The sequence below is a fragment of the Bos javanicus genome, chromosome 22 (genome assembly GCF_032452875.1).
Source record: "Bos javanicus breed banteng chromosome 22, ARS-OSU_banteng_1.0, whole genome shotgun sequence".
NCBI lineage: Eukaryota > Metazoa > Chordata > Mammalia > Artiodactyla > Bovidae > Bos > Bos javanicus.
The window spans coordinates 52,967,450-52,989,310 of NC_083889.1; the positions used below are offsets into that span (position 1 = coordinate 52,967,450).

The 21,861-nt window shown below is 41.9% G+C and overlaps 1 protein-coding gene across 2 annotated transcripts in view; it reads left to right on the top strand.

Moving 5' to 3' along the window:
* LRRC2 (leucine rich repeat containing 2) overlaps positions 1-21,861 on the top strand; it is a 47,614-nt gene that overhangs the window by 13,994 nt on the left and 11,759 nt on the right. For both annotated transcript variants that reach the window (XM_061397012.1, XM_061397011.1), the window contains 6 exons: positions 1,303-1,510; positions 8,175-8,331; positions 13,129-13,265; positions 14,883-15,028; positions 16,654-16,809; positions 19,357-19,493. In XM_061397012.1, coding sequence (XP_061252996.1) covers positions 1,303-1,510; positions 8,175-8,331; positions 13,129-13,265; positions 14,883-15,028; positions 16,654-16,809; positions 19,357-19,493 — 941 coding nt within the window. The remainder of the gene's footprint in view (positions 1-1,302; positions 1,511-8,174; positions 8,332-13,128; positions 13,266-14,882; positions 15,029-16,653; positions 16,810-19,356; positions 19,494-21,861) is intronic.

The window sequence follows — 21,861 nt, forward strand, 5'->3', positions numbered from 1 at the left end:
TTGGGTCATGTAGACACCAGGGCTGCAGTTGTAGCCTGTTTCTGAAACAGCCCCCTTTTTAAGCCCAGGACCCCGCCTGCCACCAAGTCCCTGAGTTGGGCTAAGAAGGGCCCAGATGTCTTCTTGAATGTTTTTTGTACCAAGTTCCTATCCAAGGCAGGCTACTTATTTTGAGACAGTGTCTCTGTGTGATAGATTTGAAGGACAGCCACATCAAACCTTGTTTTGTATCACACAGAAGGTTAACCTATTAAATGCTCCAAGCAGATATCAAATCTCTAAATGGAGAAAGATCCCCCAGGTGCCCAACACTGTTCTAATGACCGTGTGGGCATCAGAAGGGCAGTGAGATGTAGTCCATCGTCATGGAGCTGATGACCAAGCTGGAGGACGAAGAAAACTATAAAGTGATAGGTTAGAGAAGTATTCTGGCCTAGAGAATTCCATGGACTGTATAGTCCATGGAGTCGTAAAGAGTCGGACACGACTGGGGACTTTCACTTTAGGGAGGTAGCAACGAGAAGGTACTGGGAGTAATGGGGAGGCTGAGGAGTCCTGGGCCAGCTCCAGTGTCTGACTGAAACTGAGGTTTATGAATAACAGGTTCATCTGTAGGAGTGAAGTTTCCTAAGGCGGCTGGTGGTAGACCTTCTACAGTTATATTTTATAAACTGGGGCTGTCTGTATATTTCTATCCATATGCTCCTGTGTGCGTGCTAAGTCGCTTGAATCATGTCTGACTCTGTGCGACCCTATGGACTGCAGCCCTCCAGGCTCCGTGGGATTCTCCAGGCAAGAATACTGGAGTGGGTTCCCATGCCCTTCTCAAGGGGATCTTCCCAACCCGAGGATCGAACCGGGGTCTCTTAAAGCAGGTTCTTTACCACTAGCGCCACCTGGGTTGATGGCTCCTGGAAGATCAGCAAATTCCTGCATTTTTAAAAGTTGCATTAAAAAAAAATTGGGGTTAGCACCTTATAATATCAAAAGATATTGTAATTAATCAAAGGAATAGGTAATTTTGGTAAAAATTCCAGCTGTGTAACTCCTGTATTTTTAAGTCAGATTTGCTACAAATTCACAACTCTGAAGGTTTAAGATTCTTACCCACTTCCCACCCCCAGATCCCCCACTGCAGAGGAAACAGGAAAGGAGGGGCGGGGAGAGGGGATGGAAGTGGAGGGGAGGGCTCTTCTCTGGCTGCTGGGAAACTGCAGGTGATGAGAAGGACTGCGCATGCGCGCAGGTAGCTTGGCCGACTTCTCCAGGCAGGTGACCGGGACCTCTGGCGCCCCGTTTTAGGATAAAGGAGGAGTGGAACTTCGTGGCCGAGTGCAGGAGGAAAGGCATTCCCCAGGCCGAGTACTGCAAGAACGGCTTCGTAGACACCAGCGTGAGGCTGCTGGAACGGATCGAAAGGCGCTCTCTCGCCGCTCAGAGCGCGCTTTCCAAGGAAAGAGACAAACGGAGCAGTGAGTTTGTGTTTGAACTTTCCGGAGATCACTGGAAGGTGAGTCCACGCGCTCCTGTCCCCGCAGCAAGTGGAGGCTGGTGCCGCGCTGCGGCCGACGTCTGCTGCTTAGGCTGAGCTCAGGGCATTGACCTTGGTCCAGCGCGCTCTTGTCTTTAGAGAGGTTTTTTCTCTGGATGCGGAGGGTCCCTTGCCTGCTGTAAGCTGAGTTCCTGCATCTTTTCTGCCGTGAAAGACCGTGTAGTCCTGAAAAGAGCAGCGGGATCCCCTTGGGTCTCTCTGTGAGGGACTGGGACCCGAGCGGCTGCCCAGGCTGGCGCAAGTCTTTAAAATGCCTGATTCTGCCATCTTTCCCCACTGACATTAAAAAATAACTGTTTGCCTTTTTTTTTTTTAATTTAAAAACCCTGAGCATGTAACCTGCCTAACTCTGACATGTAACTCTGACTTTGCTGACTTGTCACGGAGTGCAGGGCTGCAAAGGAATTTTGCAGTCAGATTTTCTCTGAGATTCTGAGGCCAGGGCAGAAATGTCTTCTGTTTCTTTCCTCAAGTGTGCCTGGGTCCTTCCTGCTCCCACTCCGCCCAGGTTGCCGCTTGGCTTGGAGAGGCTGCCTGTGGTCTGACAGTTCCTGGTTGAGGCAGCACCTGGGGTGGGTATGCATGAGGTAGGGGAATGAGCTCAGGCTCTCTTCCCTTCAGTGGGACAGGTTTCTCCCGACCTACCCTCCGTCTCTCTGTATGCCACCGTTTTGTGGCTGAAAGGCCTCTGGACCGGAAACCGAGTATTTGGGGGTAATCCTTTATTGGCCCCATGACCTGAGGCAGTTTACTCCACTTGTGTGCATTTCACCTCCTTCTCTGTCAAATGGTGCTGCTGCTTGCCTTGACCCCCTCTGAGGGCCCTTGTGAGGGTTAAATGAGCAGATACTCTGTGACACTGACCCATTAGCGACACATCCCTATAAAAATGGGAGAGACGATGACTGAAACCTCGTTAGTGGCCTTTCTCCTGCATCCCCATCACTGAGATCAGTGCTGCCTTTTCTGGGGCAAGAAGGAGGGCCTGTCTGGATTTCTAAGTAAATATCACTCATAAGTCATTCTCATGTACCATCATCAGACCTGACCCCAGACCCCTGGGGAACCTGCTGAGTCCTCTCGGCTCACAGCACCTTTAGAAACCAGTTTACAGAGCATTTAGTGAGTGCCTGGAGTGGTAAGGGGATAGGAAGAGGGTTAAGAGCCAGGCGGCTCTGGACACTCTAGGGTGAACCTGTGGACAGTGTCTTCATTACTTACAGTCTTCCCGTCCCCTCCACTCTGCTCCCTGAGCTGGTACCCTATCCTCACTGGTACTTGCCCCGGGAGAGACTCTGGGGCCTCCAGCATTCATCGGTATGAATTTCAGTTGCTGTTTTCCCTCCCCAGAGAGATTTGTGTTTCAGTCTTGCCTCTACATAAGGAGTGAAAAGCTCCATTAAGGGATTTTTGCCATGAGTATTAGAGTGCTTGTGGCAATGAGGGAGTTCTGGCCTCTAGCATCACTCTGGGCAGCAGGCCTGGTCCCTGCAGGAGGCCAGCATGGGATGGACAGGGCGGAGGAGCTTATGGGGCTTTGGGGACTGGGCGGGGGAGAGCTCTCCTGGAGTCCCTTAGAGCTGGCTGTGGGGCTGTGATCTGTGACTGAAGGTACCTATTTGGAGGTGGTACTAGGGGGCTAATCATTCTTTGTGAGCTGGAAGCACCCAGGCCCTGGGCCCTGTTCTTTCAGGAAGATTTCTCCAACGTTATTCAACATGTCTTCAATAGAAGATTTCACTTCTACTGTCTGTCAAGTTTTCAATTTCCAAGAACTCTCTGTTTTGTGAATGCATGCATCCTGTGATGTGGCTTTATTTTCTACTTTTATATATATTATAAAATTTAAGATAACTTAAAAGTTTTTTTTTCCTGTTTTCATGGGGCTTAACATTTTTAAAATTTATTTGGTTTTGGTTGCACCGGATCTTCGTTGCTGCGAGGGCTACTCTTTAGTTGTGGTGTGCAGACTTCTCATTGTGGTGGCTTCTCTTGTGTAGCGTGGGCTCTAGGCATGCAGGCTTCAGTAGTTTGGCTCCCAGACTCTAGAACACAGGCTCAGCAGTTGTGGCGCACCAGCTTAGCTGCTCTGCGGCATGCGGGATCCTCCTGGACCAGGGACCCAACCCGAGTCCGCTGCATTGGCAGGCGGATTCTTATCTTTTACTCCACCAGGGCAGTCCTCTTGGGACTTTCTTATCTATCTTGATTATCAATAGCTTTTTGGATGCAGTTTCCATCTTTCAGGGTCTCCTTTTTCTTTTAGGGTGTTTACATGTTTTAGGGGGTTTGCATGTTAGGGTGTTTGCATCTGGCATCTTGGGGCTGCCTGGGAGCTCTGGAGACACTGGATGTCGGGAGCACTGAGAAGCTGATTAGAAGGTCCAAGTGTGTTTCAGGTAGGGGCTTTGTTTTTTGAGGGAGCCCCCATATCACCAGTGTGCTCCCCTCCACCCCCGCCTCAGAAGTACATATTTATGATTTGTCTGCAGCTGGTGAGAGCCCACGGAGAGAGTACTCTCTCATCCTGCAGGCAGGGACAGGCCTGGCAGCCTGTGCTCTGGAGAGAGGAGGGCTGGGGGTGGAGTCTTGGCATCCATCACTCATCGTATGGTTTCTGCCTCCCCTCCGAGATGTGCCTGAAGGTCCCCAATCCAGGGACTCCGGTTAACCCCTCCAGTAGATAAGCCTCAGTCTCCTACAGGGACAGTAGCTCTGTGATGTGGATAGGGGCAGAGATCTGGTCCTAGACTTTGAACCTGACCTCCTTCTTTCTGCTCTGCCTTCCTCCCTCCGCACATCCCTGGCTTTTCTACTTTCTAACTTTCTGGGGCATCTGGTGAAAAGATGAGTTCAGTTCAGTTCAGTCGCTCAGTCGTCTCCGACTCTTTGCGTCCCCATGAACCACAGCACGCCAGGCCTCCCTGTCCATCACCAACTTCCGGAGTTCACTCAGACTCACGTCCATTGAGTCAGTGATGCCATCCAGCCATCTCATCCTCTGTCGCCCCCTTCTCCTGCCCCCAATCCCTCCCAGGATCAGAGTCTTTTCCAATGAGTCAACTCTTCCCATGAGGTGGCCAAAGTATTGGAGTTTCAGCTTCAACATCAGTCCTTCCAATGAATATTCAAGACTGATTTCCTTTAGGATGGACTGGTTGGATCTCCTTGCAGTCCAAGGGACTCTCAAGAGTCTTCTCCAACACCACAGTTCAAAAGCATCAATTCTTTGGCGCTCAGCTTACTTTATAGTCCAACTCTCACATCCATACATGACCACTGGAAAAACCATAGCCTTGACTAGACGGACCTTTGTTGGCAAAATAATGTCTCTGCTTTTGAATATGCTATCTAGGTTGGTCATAACTTTCCTTCCAAGGAGTAAGCGTCTTTTAATTTCATGGCTGCAGTCACCATCTGCAGTGATTTTGGAGCCCAGAAACATAAAGTCTGACACTGTTTCCACTGTTTCCCCATCTATTTCCCATGAAGTGATGGGACCAGATGCCATGATCTTCGTTTTCTGAATGTTGAGCTTTAAGCCAACTTTTCACTCTCCTCTTTCACTTTCATCAAGAGGCTTTTGAGTTCCTCTTTACTTTCTGCCATAAGGGTGGTATCATCTGTGTATCTGAGGTTATTGATATTTCTGCCGGCAATCTTGATTCCAGCCTGTGCTTCCTCCAGCCCAGCGTTTCTCATGATGTACTCTGCATAGAAGTTAAATAAGCAGGGTGACAATATACAGCCTTGATGTACTCCTTTTCCTATTTGGAACCAGTCTGTTGTTCCATGTCCAGTTCTAACTGTTGCTTCCTGACCTGCATACAGGTTTCTCAAGAGGCAGGTCAGGTGGTCTGGTATTCCCATCTCTTTCAAAATTTTCTACAGTTTATTGTGATCCACACAATAGGCTTTGGCGTAGTCAATAAAGCAGAAATAGATGTTTTTCTGGAACTCTCTTGCTTTTTCAGTGATCCATCAGATGTTGGCAATTTGATCTCTGGTTCTTCTGCCTTTTCTAAAACCAGCTTGAACATCTGGAAGTTCATGGTTCATGTACTGCTGAAGCCTGGCTTGGAGAATTTTGAGCATTACTTTACTAGCGTGTGAGATGAGTGCAATTGTGCGGTAGTTTGAGCATTCTTTGGCATTGCCTTTCTTTGGGATTGGAATGAAAACTGACCTTTTCCAATCCTGTGGCCACTGCTGAGTTTTCCATATTTTCTGGCATACTGAGTGCAGCACTTTCACAGCATCATCTTTGAGGATTTGGAATAGCTCAACTGGAATTCCACCACCTCCACTAGCTTTGTTCGTAGTGATGCTTCCTAAGGCCCACTTGACTTCACATTCCAGGATGTGTGGCACTAGGTGAGTGATCACAACATTGTGATTATCCAGGTCATGAAGATCTTTTTTGTACAGTTCTTCTGTGTATTCTTGCCACCTCTTCTTAATCTCTTCTGCTTCTGTTAGGTCCCTAAGAAGTTCAGGTTGTGTCTTATTGTTCCTGCTGCTGGCCTAAGACTGAGCAGGTCAGGGGGTGCTGGGTTACCATCTTTCAGCTTTCTAGCTACCAAGACCTTGTTGCTACTGCCTCTCTTCTCTTTCTCTTTGCCCTCTTGTAAGGTTTATGCTTTCAAAAAGGAATTCTTTTACTGTCTTTTTTCATAGAGAAGAGCAAAAGTATATGTGTGTGTTCAACCTGCCATCTTCACCCCGTTCCTTTTATTTTTATTTAATGTGCTATCTTAAGATTTTTCCCATGTTATTAAAAATGGTTATGGATATAATTTTAGAAGGCATTGTAACTTTTGCAAGCGTGCTGTTATTGGAAGAACAATATGAGAGAAGTTATTTATGAGGCACTTGACCATTGAAACTTCAAGAAAGAGAGTGTTGTTATGACCAGGGATCAGCTCCCTGATGCCCCAGCTCCTGTCTTGTCTGAGCTGCAGAAGGAAACCGTCTGGTCTGGTGTGGGTGGCATTCGGATCAGGATGAGGAGGTGCTGAGATGGATTTGCCAGGCCTGGGTGCTGGGGTCAGTCACTCAAGGCCCTATGCTCGGAAGGGCCCTGGGCTTGATTTAATGCTCTGCCATCTCCATCTTGAAATTCCTAATAACTTTTAGAAGGGGCCTGCAATTTCATTTTGTCCTAGTTCCTGAAACTACGTAGCTGGAACGCACCCTAAGTAACCTGTTTAAATGTCTTTGGATTTCAACGTTCCTCTTTTATTTATTTTTAATAATTAATTAATTTTTGGCTGTGCTGCGTCTTCACTGCTACTTGGGCTTTTTTCTAGTTACGGTGAGCAGGGGCTGCTCTCTAATTGCGGTACGTGGGCTTCTCATTGCAGTGGCTTTTCTTGTTGCAGAGTGCGGGCTCCAGGCTGCACGGCTTCAGTAGTTATGGCTTCCAGGCTCTAGAGCACAGGCTCAATAGTGGTGGTATGTGGGCTTAGTTGCTGCACGTCATGTGGGATCTTCCTGGATCAGGGATCGATCCCCTTGTCTCTTGTATTGGCAGACAGATTCTTTAACACTGAGCTACCAGGGAAGCCCTCAGTTTTCTTCTTTAAAATGGGCCTGAATCATGCCCACTTTGCCTCTCTTGTACTGTTATCTGAAAGCATGTTAAAGATGAAAGGACTTCTGTAAGTTACAAGCTTAATCCACATATCCAAGAGCAGTGATCCTAAAGCCTGTTCCAAGTACAGGTACCAAGCAAAGGGTCACTGTGGACACTCTGATTGCTGCCTCTGCCCCACCCCTCCTCTCCCCTGTACATTCCGGCCCCACTTTGCTGATGGTGCACTGTGGTCAGCTCTGTGAGGTCAGGGGACACGCATGTCCCGCAGTGCTCAGCACACCTTGTTGAAGTAGGCGCTCGTAAGCCCATGAACTGAAATCTCCAGCTGGCCAAATAGTCCCTCTAAGGTCTAATGCATTTCTCAACACCTTTACGATTTTATCCCAGACCACTTGAGGCAGGGAAGATCCTGGATACAGCTGAGTTGCTCTCTGTCACTTCAGAAGTGAGGGCCAGAAAAGGCGTGCCCTTGAGATGTGGCTCAGCATCCAGGTCTCCCCACTGTCCTTCTCGGCTCTTATCCTGTTAGACTCATAAAAAAATTTGGCACAGCAAATATTAAGTCTTTATCAGATATTTTAAAGAGCAGCTATCAGTAGTACAGAGGAAGGGAGATGGAGCACACGTTTTAAAATCCAAGTCATGGCCAGATTTTATTTTTAGACGATGTTAAATCTGTATGTTGTAAATAAATAATATGTATGTGGCTTGGGGTGGGAGCCTGGTTGTCAGTGTCCACACAGCATTTGATTTTAATAATATGAATTCATAGCCCTTTTGAAATTGGGCTCATCTGCTACTGTGGAGTTACTGCCAGCCACAGCATCTTGCTTTCTCTTTGGCATGGCTGCAGAGCTGGCATGTATGCATGCTTGCTAAGTCAGTTTAGGCGAATGCTCTCACCCACGCTCCCTCTCCTCTGGGTTTTGGAACAAGTGCATGTTTTCCTTGGCTTCTTGCTTTCTGCCTCTGAACTCCTACACAGGGAGGAGCTAGTTCTGACCGATGGGTTCCCTTCTATTCTAGGAGTTCCCAGATTCTTTGAAGGAGCAGACGCATCTGAAAGAATGGCACATCAGCAATACTCTGATTCAGATCATTCCTAAGTATATCGAACTGTTTCAAGCCATGAGGATTCTGGATCTGCCAAAAAACCAGATCTCCCGTCTTCCAGCTGAAATTGGTATGTTCCTTAGCTGGAACCTTCAGGCCCCTTGTCTGGGAAGCAGGGGACACGGAGAACTCTTCCTTCTCCTGCTGCCCCAGGACGTCGCTGTTTGGGGCTGTTTCATGTCTCTCCAGAGCTGCTGGTTCACAGTGTCCCCTCTGGGTAGTGATGCCAGGATCTCCCTGCGTAACTCAGCAGTGCTGACATCTGCCACTTCCTTAGAAATGGCAAGTCTCATGAGTGAGCAGCGCTGTGTTTAGAAACTTTTTGGTTTTTTTCTTTTGGCTTTAGAAATACAAACATGCAATAATGTATTTATTATAAATATAAGATACAATATATTGTTGCCACATAAGAGTCCACTGATGAGTTTAGTTTAGCTTATGGTTTTATTTTGGTCCAGATTCTTTATTTTCAATCATTCTGTTGTTCACTCACTTCACCGTAAGTGAAGTCCATGATAATGATCGTCACTGCTTCTCTTTCTCTCGTGCGTGAAGCACATGGCTGTTCTGGGCACATAGTCATTATGATTCTTCCAAGACACTCAAGTCTTTCTGGAGACATATCATCCCCATAAACCTCTGTAATGAGCAGGGCGAAATAATTAAACATTCTAGAAAGACATAAAATGTAAAGTCAGCTCTCTCAGCAAGGATTATTTCCTGGTATCAAAATTATACACATATCCAATGTTCTTCTAGAGCTCTACATTGTAGCCATATTTATAAATATATGTTAAAATATATGCCCATTAAATATATTTATATGTATGCTTATGTTAACGTATATGCACACTAAACATACTTCCACAGAAGAGCTCACACTGTGTTCTTCAGCCTAAGCCTTCTTTTCCCTTATCATACCTTGAAGATGGGGATGGACTCTAGGGTCAGGCTGATTGGGTCTTTCACTTACTGAAAGGTCACCTTAGGCAGGTCCCTCACTGGTTTTCAGTTTCTCTATCTGTAAAATGGTGATAATAATAATATCTACTTCACAAGGTTGTTGTAAAGATTAAATAGTTAATACAAAGAAAGCGTTTAGAACAGATCAACCCTCAACAATTGCTAGCCACCACCACTATCATTGGGCTTCCCTGGTGGCTCAGCTGGTAAAGAATCTGCCTGCAACGCAGGACACCTAAGTTCGATCCCTGGATTGGGAAGATCCCCTGGAGAAGTGAATGGCTACCCACTCCAGTATTCTGGCCTAGAGAATTCCATGAACTCTATAGTCCATGGGGTCACAAAGTCAGACACGACTGACTGAGTGACTTTCACTTCCCCACTCTCATCATCTTCATCATTGTTATCTTTACATAAATGTTATTTTTCAATATCAGAATATCCTATCCTTCCTCATTCTCCCTAATGGCTGAGTGATGATTATGGTATGCTTTATTTAACTTGTTCTTTAAATATTTTACATTTAAACTAAGTAATTGGACACTAGATCTAAGATTCTGAAGACACAATTCTAGTCTGAGTAACTTGGGCAAATACTTTCATTTTTTTGCATCTTAGTATCCTCCTTTGTAGGATAAGGGGTCAGACTTTTTAAATAATATTTGCCACCTTTAAAATTCCCTAGTTGAGTGTTTTTGCATGTCAAAAACACTGTGGGAGGGGAGGGGAAAGAAATCTCAGAAACTTTACACATTCTCTACTGGATATAAGTCATACATAAATATCTTATCCACCTTGTAACTTTGAGTCTATTTCAAGTCAACTGAATATAATTCAGCCAAATACACCTGTGACTTCGGCAGAGTCACAAAAATTCTCCTCACGTGGCTGAGAAATATATCGTATCCCTAGTTTGAAGATTCTTGTGATGGATAAGTATAAAATTTTTATCATTACATAGGGCATTCATAAGAAAAGTAAGGGTCAAATAATAAAAAGAGGGTCTTTAGGTGATGTAACTGGCCCTTGTTTTATTCTGGGGAGTTATTTTCTGTTGCTTGCTTGCTTCTTAGATGCTAGTCGAGTTATTAACTTGGAGTGTTTGGAATACATCTTCTTTTCAAGCACAACTATTGTGGACATTTAGGACAAATCATTCCAAATGTGCTGAAAAGAACTAAACATATGCTAATTCAAGACATGGTCTTTTCCTGGTGGAGTAGGTATAACTCCTTACACACTAGAGAGAAATTAAACAAAAAAAATCAACAGAATGTGATTGGCTAGAAAGAGGACTGAAGAGTTGTGTGTGTTTTTTTTTTTTTTTTTTAAGCTCTTTTATGTTGAATGGCTCTCTGTTGTAAAGGAGGTGGAACTGGATCTCTTACAGAGCTATTTTAGAGAATAACTGAGCATTGGCTGAGCAGAGTGGGTGAGGGGAAGTGGTCACCAAATGGGGTATCCTGTTTCTCATTATCAGGACAATTATTTCTGACAAATTAAGCATGACAGTTAGTGGTCCTCTTAACTCTGAGGAATAATCATTAAATGGGTTTAAAATAGCTAATTATTGAAGTAGTTTAAAACTGTTTACTCAACTAATTTAAAGTATGTAAATTCCTTAATGCTTTCTTTGGGCTCTAGAAGCTAGAAGCCTCTGGACAACAAATTGTACCCCAATTAGATTATATTTTGCTCACTGGCAATTAGGTCTGAGGGCCCTGGGAGAATGGGCTATATAAGTAGGGAGATTTCATTTCAGTTGGAAAAGATCCTGGAACATTGCAGGAAAGGATAGACTCATTAGCTATTTAGAAATATAATATGCTGGAGCTATGATGCCTGTCTTAGATCATTCAGACTGCTATAAAAAAAAAACAGACTGGGTGGTTTTTAAATAAAATAATTTTTTTGCTCACAGTTCTGGAGTCAGATCGGAGTGCCAGCATGGTGGACGGAGGGCCTTTTTCTGGGTTGCACACTTCTTCCTGCATCCTCACGTGGTCGAAGGGGCCAGGGAGCTCTGTGGGATCTTTTCTACAAGACCATGGATCCCTCATGGAGCTCCACCCTCATGATCTTACCCAACCATAATTAGCTCCCAAAGACCCCACCTACTAATAATAACATCACTTTTGGGCATTAGGATTTCAACGTATGAATTTTCAGACCATAGCAGTGCCTTAAAGGTTTTATTTTGGTTTTTGTGACTTGGGACCCTTGTCACACTGAAAAACTGATTTTTCCCGGATCTTCAGGCTCATGGTGCTTGATGACAATGCTGTTTGCTATCTCTGATGGGGACTACTGAGTTCATCTCAGATGAATAATGCCAAGTTCTTATTTGTTGAGAGAGGAAAAGTAGTGTTTGTATAATGAGATCAGACATCATGAAAATGTGGCAAGGAGAACAACAATGTGAATACATACGCATACAATTTCTTTATGTCTGTAAATTATTAAAATGTTATATCTGAGGTAGACTTGCCAAAGCTGCTACTTTTTGTCTGCACCAGCTAGAAGGAACTTGTATACAGTTTTCTCTCCCATTACCTCATCTTCTCTTTGCATCCCCTTGTAATAAATGCATGTACGGTTGGTATAAATGTGTCCTTAATGTACTGGAGCAAAGGCCTCCACCAACCAGATCAGGTAACTCTTTAATAGACACATTTACTTTCCTGAATCTGGAGACTAGATAGCTTAGAACATTCACACTATCTGTGCCAATCTTAACTTTCCTTATTTAAACTGAAGAAGGTTTGTGCAGTGTGACCCTGTCTTACAGAAGCTGGGCCTATGGAGAGCGTTAGTCTGATCACACGCTCCCCAGCCCTCCCCATAAGAGAAACAATCTTTTGTTATTTTATATTAGCCCCCAAATCCATCCTGCTATTTTGACACCAATACCTGACTATAAGGTTGCAGTTGCAGTGTATACCAGGTGGGTAAGTTAGAGGGGCCACTGATTTTCACAACATCATCATCATCTTCTAACAGTGAGACCACAAAAATTGACTCAGAAGTGGCTCTACCGCCAATATACTGTCTTTCTTTGTTTCCCTTTCTCATTTATAAAATGGCAAGAAAATTTGTATTTTGAGTGCCTGCTCTGCAAAAATAAACAATACTTTTGGTTTTCTAACTTTTAAACTTAGATTAAGAATGTTAAAGTAATGCTTTAGATCATGTGTGACATGATTTTTGGAATATTAAATATATTTACTCTTGTACTGGTTTCTGATTTGAAACTGGTCAGAAGTGGGATGTGGTGTTTCTCCATCAATCTGTTATTGCCTAATATTCTTAGTGTGTTCGCTTTCTGCCTGTGAAAGGGATTTAGGCTTTTTAAAAGCACACATATTATTTAGGAAGCACAATATGTCATAATTAATAAATGCAAATATGAAGCGAAAGATAAATGAATTCTATGCAGCCTATGAACAGTCTTCTTGTTGAAGTCATTTACCATGTACATTGAGCTTTGGGTGTATTTTAGTACTTAGCTTGCCTCCCATCAGAGTCTGCCCCTAGGAACTGGACCACTTCAAAGCCATTGCCTGTTACTTCATTCATCATACAATTTTAGAGAGGTTTGCAGGTTTTGGGCCCTGACTCAGTCTATGTGGAGGAAAAATCCCCCACATCCCCCTTGCCTATAGTTTCACAAAGGATTAAACAGATAAAAAATAAGCAAAAAATGCTCTGATCTATGACCAAAATGCTTAAGATAAAAGATGAGCAGACATTTAATCAGAGTGCTTAGAAAACAAACACAAAATCATGTTTCATGCCTTTGCCACCATCATTTATACAAATGTTTTACATCTTTGTTTTGCTTTTTGTCCTTAAAAGACCTTAATGAACCTGCACCATGCCTGTTGATTTTTTCTTCTGATAACAGGTTGTTTGAAGAACCTCAAGGAACTCAACGTGAGTTTCAACCATCTGAAGAGCATTCCTCCAGAACTGGGAGACTGTGAAAATCTAGAGAAACTGGATTGTTCTGGAAATCTAGAATTAACCGAGCTCCCTTTTGAAGTAAGAAAGAAACATTTTTGCATGGTGATTTACTTTTACTTGGTTTGTGACACGGAATGGTCTGTAATATGGGAACAAGTTTTAGAAGATAAAATCCATCTTTACTTAAGTCACATTTTCATGACATTTTAATCATCCTAAACCAGCTAATATAAAGTCTTTAGAAATGTGCTTACACTTGGCTACAACTCAAATTTAATTTCAGAGCCGCTATCAAAAGAAAACTAGGCAAAATAAATCCTATTTTCATGCAAGGTATTTTTATCTAATGTCTATTTAATATGTGATGCCTGATGTCCATAATGCAGATCCCAACTTGTTTACCCATAATGTAGAAAAAAATTGGAAACAATTGGAAATAAATAAAGTGGATAAAATTTTTAAAAATTTAAATGCAGATAAGTAAAATAGCCCATAGATATGATTCGAGAAGTCCATTAATTAAAAAATATCCATTTGTTTCTTTTTTGCCTGTATTCATTGGGGAAATGATTTTAAATTATTTTCTGATAAAATGAAACAGATGAAAGTCAACAGTTTTTGTTGTTAAATAAAACTCAACAAGCTTCTTGTGCTTGAAGAGCAATAAGGATCTCACAAATCCTGCTGCTAATGAATAGGCTAAAAATAGTGTCGCTGGTGAGGCTCTGACAAGGCCCTGGCCACTGACTCTGTCTAGTCCCGGAAGGCGTATTCTTCTTCTTTCCTGGAAACTTCTGGGTGAGAGGGAGTGTCTGCTTCCACTCTTAGCACCTGTGTGACCCGGGACATGCCGAGGGATGGTCCTGGTGAGGGGCACAGCCAGGGCTCAAGATTTTCCCACAAGCTTCTCGTTCCCCAGTGCTCCCATGTTTACAGAGAGGCCCAGTCCTCTCCCAGATGTGCAGGCTGGCAGCAAGCCAACTCACCTTTGACCTCTCTTGCTCCCGTGCCCCATGTCCACTCCATGAGTAAGTCCTGTTGGGCATGCCCTTCCGAATAACAGTGGAGATTTCTGATCATTTGCCGTGTCTCTTTACCAATTCAAGTGTGAGTCTCCTGAAGACTTGCCAGAACCCATTAAAACAGGCTTCGCTAGGTCATACTACTCTTTGAGGCTTACACTTTCTGTCTTCTCTGGCTTTGCATGTGCTGTTCCCCGCCTGAGTGTCCTCCCCAACCTTTCCACCTGTCAAGGAACCTCAGGACCCAATTCAAACACTCCATTCTCTGTGACTCTTTCCTGACCCCTGACTCTCGCCTCACTCCTTTCTCTGTTACTGAGTGTTGCAAATTGGAAACTTCTTCACACTAGTTCTTACTACATAAATTAGCCTTGCTCATTTATGAAAATATAAACACCTCAAGGGCAGCCACTGTGAGCTATTCGTCTTATTACCCCTAGAAGGTAGCACAGTGAACAACACACAACAGGTGTTCAGAATATATACTGTATTTATCTGTTTTGCATATGTTCACATAAATGCCTTTGGTAAGAGACGTCAATCTAAAAATTATTAGTTGAACTTAATTCTCACTGTTAAAAACTAATTAGACACAACATTGTAATAAATCAATGCTACCCCAATAAATTAAAAAATTAAAAAGTAATTAGAATATTTTGTTATTCCTTCCTAGTTAAGTAATTTGAAGCAAGTTTCATTCGTAGATATCTCAGCAAACAAGTTTGCCAGCGTCCCGATCTGCGTCCTGCGGATGTCTAATTTGAAGTGGTTGGATATCAGCAACAATAACCTGAGTGACCTGCCACAAGACATAGACAGGTAGCTACTTGCATTCTGAAGGTGCAGGACATGAACTAGTCGCTAACATTTCAAACATGCCCGACACATGAGTGTTTTCCAAGATCAACTAATTTTCCAGAGTTTCTTGGTTCTGAGAAATTAGTTTGGTTCTTTATAGAATAAGACAGTTGTCAGTCTACATCATACAGATACATGTACAGCTGACCCTTGAACAATGAGGGACTTAATCTGCATATAATTTCTTGTTGGTCTCTGTACCAAGGGTTCCTCTGCATCTGCAGATTCAACCAACCACAGACCCATGCAATACTGTAATATTTACCATTGAAAAATATCTGCATATGAGTGGACTCACGAAGTTCAGACCTATGTTGTTCAAGGGTCAACTGTATATATATATATACATATGTATATATACACAGTTTAAATGCAATATATATATGCATATATATACGTATGTGTGTGTGTGTATATATATACACACAATTTGAACACATCTTTGTTCTACGTTAGTCCTCAGTAGAATGGAAGCTTAGCTTTCCCTTACTCCCCAGGAGTGGAAAAGTAAATTCATTATGTATGGAATAGAAACATTTCATTCTATATAGGCTATCAGGATAATTTTTATCAGTTTCATTTATTGCTTTATTATACATAATGTTTCAAACAAAATTGATATGCTTAGTAAGGTTTTCAAATTCTCTCCTTGCAGCTATTTCATTTTTTAAAAAATAACTACTGTACAGAGTCATGTACGATAGATTCATTCATTTATTCAATCAGCCAATATTACTAGGCTTCTGTACGGCAGGCCCAGGAAGTGGGCTGAGTTCAAGTGTGAATGAAACAAACTTTGTGGCCTCCGGGCTTCCATAGTGTTCATCACAAAGTAGAATAGTAAGCTGTTGGGACACAGGAACTGAAAATGGCTTGGTCCTGAATGCCATCTCATGACCTTTCTCTACTCCTGGGACATGTGATGTATATGGATTCTTTCCTGGTTTATGAGACTAAGTGGGAATTGTTTTAGTTTGAAACACAAGGGGAACTTTGTGAAATATTTTGTGGGATCAGTCAAAATTTTGCAGATGAGTGAAATAAAAAGCTAGAGAGGCAGGCATTGAGCTAGAAGACAATGGAAAACAGAGAATAACATATTTGGACCATATTTTGCTCATTTCCTTCTCACTCTGCAGGTTTATTTAAAGTATGATGAGAGAATAGTAACTGTGTTCTCACAAGAGGAAATACGTTACCAAAATTTGTTTATTCTCACTGCAGCTCTAATATGATTTCTTTCCCATATCTACCTGTGGGAACAGAGTAGATACTAGATAGAACGGCAGATACACTGATTTTATAAGTTCCATCATGGCCTACTGTATATTGTGTAATTTGCTTATCCTGCTGCTATATCTGTATCTTCCATTGCCAATTAATTCAGTAAAAACTTAAAAAACAAAAAACCCAAATCGTGTCACCCGGTATGACTTTATTTAAATCGTGTAGCCAGTTTATTCTTATAAGGGTCATATATAAAAAATAAACTAAATAGGGATTTCCTACTAGAATTTATCTGTAGTTCACTTTTCTTGGCTGTGAGGCTAAGTCCTTGAGTTCTAATCCCTTTCACGTCTTCTTAGGCTAGAAGGACTGCAGACCTTTCTCCTGTACAAGAACAAGCTCACCTACCTTCCTTATGCCTTGCTTAACCTTAAGAAGCTCACCTTGTTAGTCGTCAGCGGGGACCACTTGGTGGAGCTCCCAACAGCCCTCTGTGACTCCTCCACTCCTTTAAAGTGAGTAGACGGCCCAGTAGAGACCCATTCAGACACAAGGTAAGAGCGAGGAGCCCCTGGAGCCTGGGCCTCCGTCTCAGGAACCATGTTCAATGGTTCTCCTACTCGGAGAACAAGAAATTCTGGCGCTTTCATATGGAATTTTGAAGTCTTTGGCCAATGTCTTGGGGAGGTATAGCTCAAAGGATTTCTGGATAAATGCTACCTGCTGGCTGAAGGCACAGAGGGATATGTGCCCAGGGCACGAATACACACACACACACATAGATAAATACATATAAAGTCATAAGTAACATATAAAAAGGAATCTGGATTAAGCCACAAATTAAATATGGGAAGGAGGCTATAAAATGAATGAGAATTGCCAGGTTAATGATGATAACAACAATAGATACATGATGATGTACTTAACCCCTGTCAATCTTGAGACCCCATTAAGATGAGGGGAAAAAAATGTATAGACCCACAACGATGAAAGAAGCAGTTAAGGCCCTCACAGAATGAGAGGTCCCAACACATTTCTGGGAGATACTCAGCAGAGGCACACTGGTGACTGATGGAAATAGGATGAAATAGGCTGAAGCTCAGAGGGCAAACCGAGAGATGAGCCATATCCTGGAGGACTCCAAAGATGCGTGGTAGTCGGATTTCAGGTATGGAAGGTGTAGACTGAGCCATGGTGCTAAAAACAGAAGGAGCAAGAGGAAAGCTTCATACAAACGGGTGAACCCGGCCTTCCAGATCTCCTTGATTTCATTGGGCAGGTCACTCAGCACCAAGAGTCTAGCCCACTGATCCAAAGTGTGAGGTTTGCTTTAGGGAGGCCCCGAGGGAATGACCCTGGACTTTTGTGTTTGGAGATTCCCCAGGAGACTGATTTGCTCCCTGAGTGGTCAGCCACAGCGGGGCTGTCCACCGGGCAAACGCTGTCTGCATATAAAGATGTCCAGACAACATTTTGCTGTCTCATTTTCAAAATACAAAGGTATCTGTAAGACTTACCAGATAATTGTCACAAACACACAAATATTATAAACTGGTTTTCAATTCTAGAATCAAACTGCAAACAAGATAGAAAAGTTAAATGTGGTTACAGATCGGAACGTGGATGGTATTGACGTTAACAGTGTAAAACTACACAATGTCTGTGATGTGCTTTGAAAGGCTTCAAAAAATCAGGTGGCTTGATGGGTGGCTAGAGGAGTGGGTAAATCAGTGGATGGGGATGTGATAAAGCAAGTACAGTAAAGTGTTTAATGTGGAACCTAGGAGTGGGTACAGGGGTGTTCATTGTAACATTTTCCAACTTTGCTGAATGTTTGAAAAAGTTTCATAATAAAATGTTGAAAAAATAAAAGTATAGGTAAAAATTGGGAGGGAGGAAGGTTAGGGAAATAGAGGGAGTTGAAGATAAGGGGAGGAATACCTTCACCTGATTGAACAACATTCAAGTATTTTTCCATGGTAAAAGATAATTTCAAATAGATTCAGTAAAAACAGTGACGGACCAATGACAAATTTCTTTGAGATGGGAGAGGAGCGAAGGGGCAGGGCTGCTTTACATAAAAAGTATCATTGTGCTACTCAAATGTTAAGATACGTACAGTGATTACTTTGATAAAAAATGAAAGATGATAAAATATAGGTATATGTCGTATTTTTGGATTAAAAAAAGTGATAAAAAGTCAATGAAAGAAATTGCAAATGAAAAGTTAAATGGATCTATGTACATAAGAAGTAAAGCCTTTTTGCTTTCCCCATATTTAGCTATTAAATAAAGTTAAAAGGAAAATTAACTGGGGTATATATATATATATGTATATATATATATAAAGCTAACAGCTATGTGGCTGATATCATAATATACACATATACGTATATTCGTACTATAGGTATGTAACATCTCTTCTACAAACCAAAGCAAGTAGACTAAATTCCCCAAGACTTAGTAGGGCCTACAATTGCAACCAAAGACTGAAAGATTTCCTATTTTGAATAGATATATTTGTAGAATCTTTCATATCAAAAGATCTTTCAAAATTGTGAAGAAATTAGGTCAAATGCCATTTTGGCTTGTCTCCTTTAGCTTTTTTTTTTTTTGTCACAGTAGTCCATATTTTAAATATTTCTTTGATGGGGATTTCATCTGAGCCCTTTTCAACATAGCCACAACATTTTAAGAGTTCGCTGTCACTAACTGGGAGTAATATCAAACATAGTAAGGCATCATATTTGATGGAGAGGTTAAGTGTTATTGTTCACCTCATGCCCACTGTCCTCTGTCTGTGGCTAAGTACCTCTCATCTTCCCAACAAGCCTCTGCACAGTCTGGTATAAACGGAATCCAGTAATCCTACTGGCTTTCTGCACGGTGAAATCCTACCGGTGACACTATTATGTGGTCATCTGTGACTTCCAAGAAGAAGTGAGAAATTGGGATTTAGTGCCACAAAGGTTGACTTCTGAGGTTTTTGCACAATTACAAGTGCACAGCTGAAAGTGGTGGTATTTTCCATATTCTTGTATTTTCCATATTCTCTTGAACAGATTTGTAAGTCTTAAGGACAATCCTCTTGAGAATACCCAGTGTCAAGATGGTGATGAAATGATGGAGAGTGAACGAGATCGCCAACATTTTGATAAAGAATTTATGAAAGCCTATATTGAAGATCTTAAAGAAAGAGGTAGGTTATTCATATGTAATATTATTTAAAATGAGTGTATGAAATTCCAGTCACTCATGCAACACATTTATTGCTGTAAGCCAAACTAAAGAAAACTTGATTGGTTAGGGGCAGGTTACTTTGTAAATTATTTTCTATTTACCAAAAAAGAAAAAGAGAGAGATACATTTCCTTTCGTTAAATAATCAAAATTTCCTAGTGTATTAGCCTGCTTAATACATCCTCAACCATGTGACAGAAAAGCCGGGAAACATGCCAGATGTGAAGGTTGCATTACTAACTTTATGTGGGATTGTAATGAAATGATATTGATAAAATAGTATTTTAATTAATAGAACAGAAGTTTCCATGTCAAAATCCATTTAAATTTAACTTCTAAAAAAGTCATCTGTTATATAAATCAAAGTATACCTGTAAAATATCACAAAAGGAAAAAACAAAATGACAGATTAGTGTGTGTATGCCAAGTCGCTTCAGTCGTGTCCGATCCTTTGCGACCCTACGTACTGTAGCCCTCCAGGCTCCTCAGCCCATGGGGATTCTCCAGGCAAGAATACTAGAGTGGGTTGCCATGCCCTCTTCCAGAGGATCTTCCTAACCCAGGGATCGAACCCACATCCCTTACATTTCCATTGGCAGGCTGATTCTTTACCACTAGTAACACCAGGCAGATTAGTAAGTAGATGCATTTAGTTTTGGTTTTGCATAACTAAATGATACAGAGGAACGGGGCAGTCACAGTAGCTCAGGAAAGGGTGACGTGTTTTCCCCAGTGGCTGTTTCCAAAGTGTTCCAGAAGCCTTAGAACCCCTTCCTCCTGTCAGAAACATAGACTCAAGGAAAGGCATCAATTAGTCTTTGTTCCTTTTTGCTGCCTCTTTTCTTTTTTTTCCTTTTCTGAGCGTGGGTGCCCACAAGTTATCTCTTAATTTTTCCAGTTCTCTTTTTTTTTGATAAGCTGGGTACAGACCTGAATGAAAGATGTCGTGCATGTGGATTTAGGGAGGATGTAGCCCTGGCCCCGTGACTCTGAAGACAAGCACTTGGGGACAGGTTCCCTCAGTCACTCTCAGAAAGTATCATACATGTGAGCTTATTGCTCCCTTGTTAGTGGGTATCTGAAGATGATAAGTCACATTCAGATATTCAGGTATCTCATGACATTAATGAAAAATACCATTTATTGGCAAAGTAAAATTTTTCCAGTTAAAATAAGAAAATTTCTATACAGTTACCTCTCATGTGTTTGTCCATCCTTAATCCTGAATCCTGAAATGTTATAAAATAAATTAGAAATTTATATTAAACATGAAACTGAAATACCAGAACCATTTATTTGTCAAAATTTATCTTTGGGTTGTATAATTTTCCTCTTGCAGAAAACTTTCTTGTATTTTATTCATTTGTTCATAATTCTGTTATAGTACTATTATAAAAATGTAAGAATGGATTAGAGAAAACAGGTATTAATCTTTCCATCTATGTGGCCAGCAATAAAAATGGTTTGATTTTAAAAGTTAACTTTAGTGATAATAGGTTTTGAATCCATTCGTTGGTTTCTAAATAATTATCATAATTCTATCCTTCTTATGGGCTTCCTGGTGGCTCAGTGGTAAAAGAATCTGCCTGCAATGCAGGAGATGCAGAAGATGTGGGTTCGAATCCCTGGGTAGGGAAGATCCCCTGGAAAAGGAAATGGCAACCCACTCCAGTATTCTTGCCTGGGATATCTCATGGACAGAGGAGCTGGTGGGCTGCCGTCCACAGGGTCGCAAAGAGTCAGACATGAATGAGCAACTGAGCATGCATGCACACACTCACGCATCCTTCATATATTCATATTAGGTTGCACTAAATGATATTGCCAGTATTCAGCTGTGTATGACCTACAAAAATGGTGATTTCTTAATAGATCAATCTAGATGTGGTTGGACATATGCTTTGAATTTTTTTAAGTTTCTTTCTTCTTCATCGTGCTATCTTCTCTCTTTTCTCTCCTTCCCTTTCAGACTAATGTCTGAGTTAGAGAGTTCATCACTGTAAGGAAAAGAACGTAGATTTAGTGGGACTTCCTTGGCGGCCCAGTGGTTAAGACTCTGCCTTCCTAATGCAGGGGGTGAGGGTTCAATCCCTGGTTAGGGAACTAAGATCCCACATGCCGCAGGGTGCAGCCACAATAAATAAATAAATAAATTTGTTTTAAAAAGTAGATTTATCGATATGATTTTAGTTTTGGAATAGAAAGAGGTGTACACAAATGCATGTGAAAAAGACTTGTAGGCTATCAATAAAAAGTTAATATTTAAAAAAAAAAAAGTAGTTTGGTGAGTCTGTGTGGATGTCCAACTTTGTATGATTCAAGAATGTT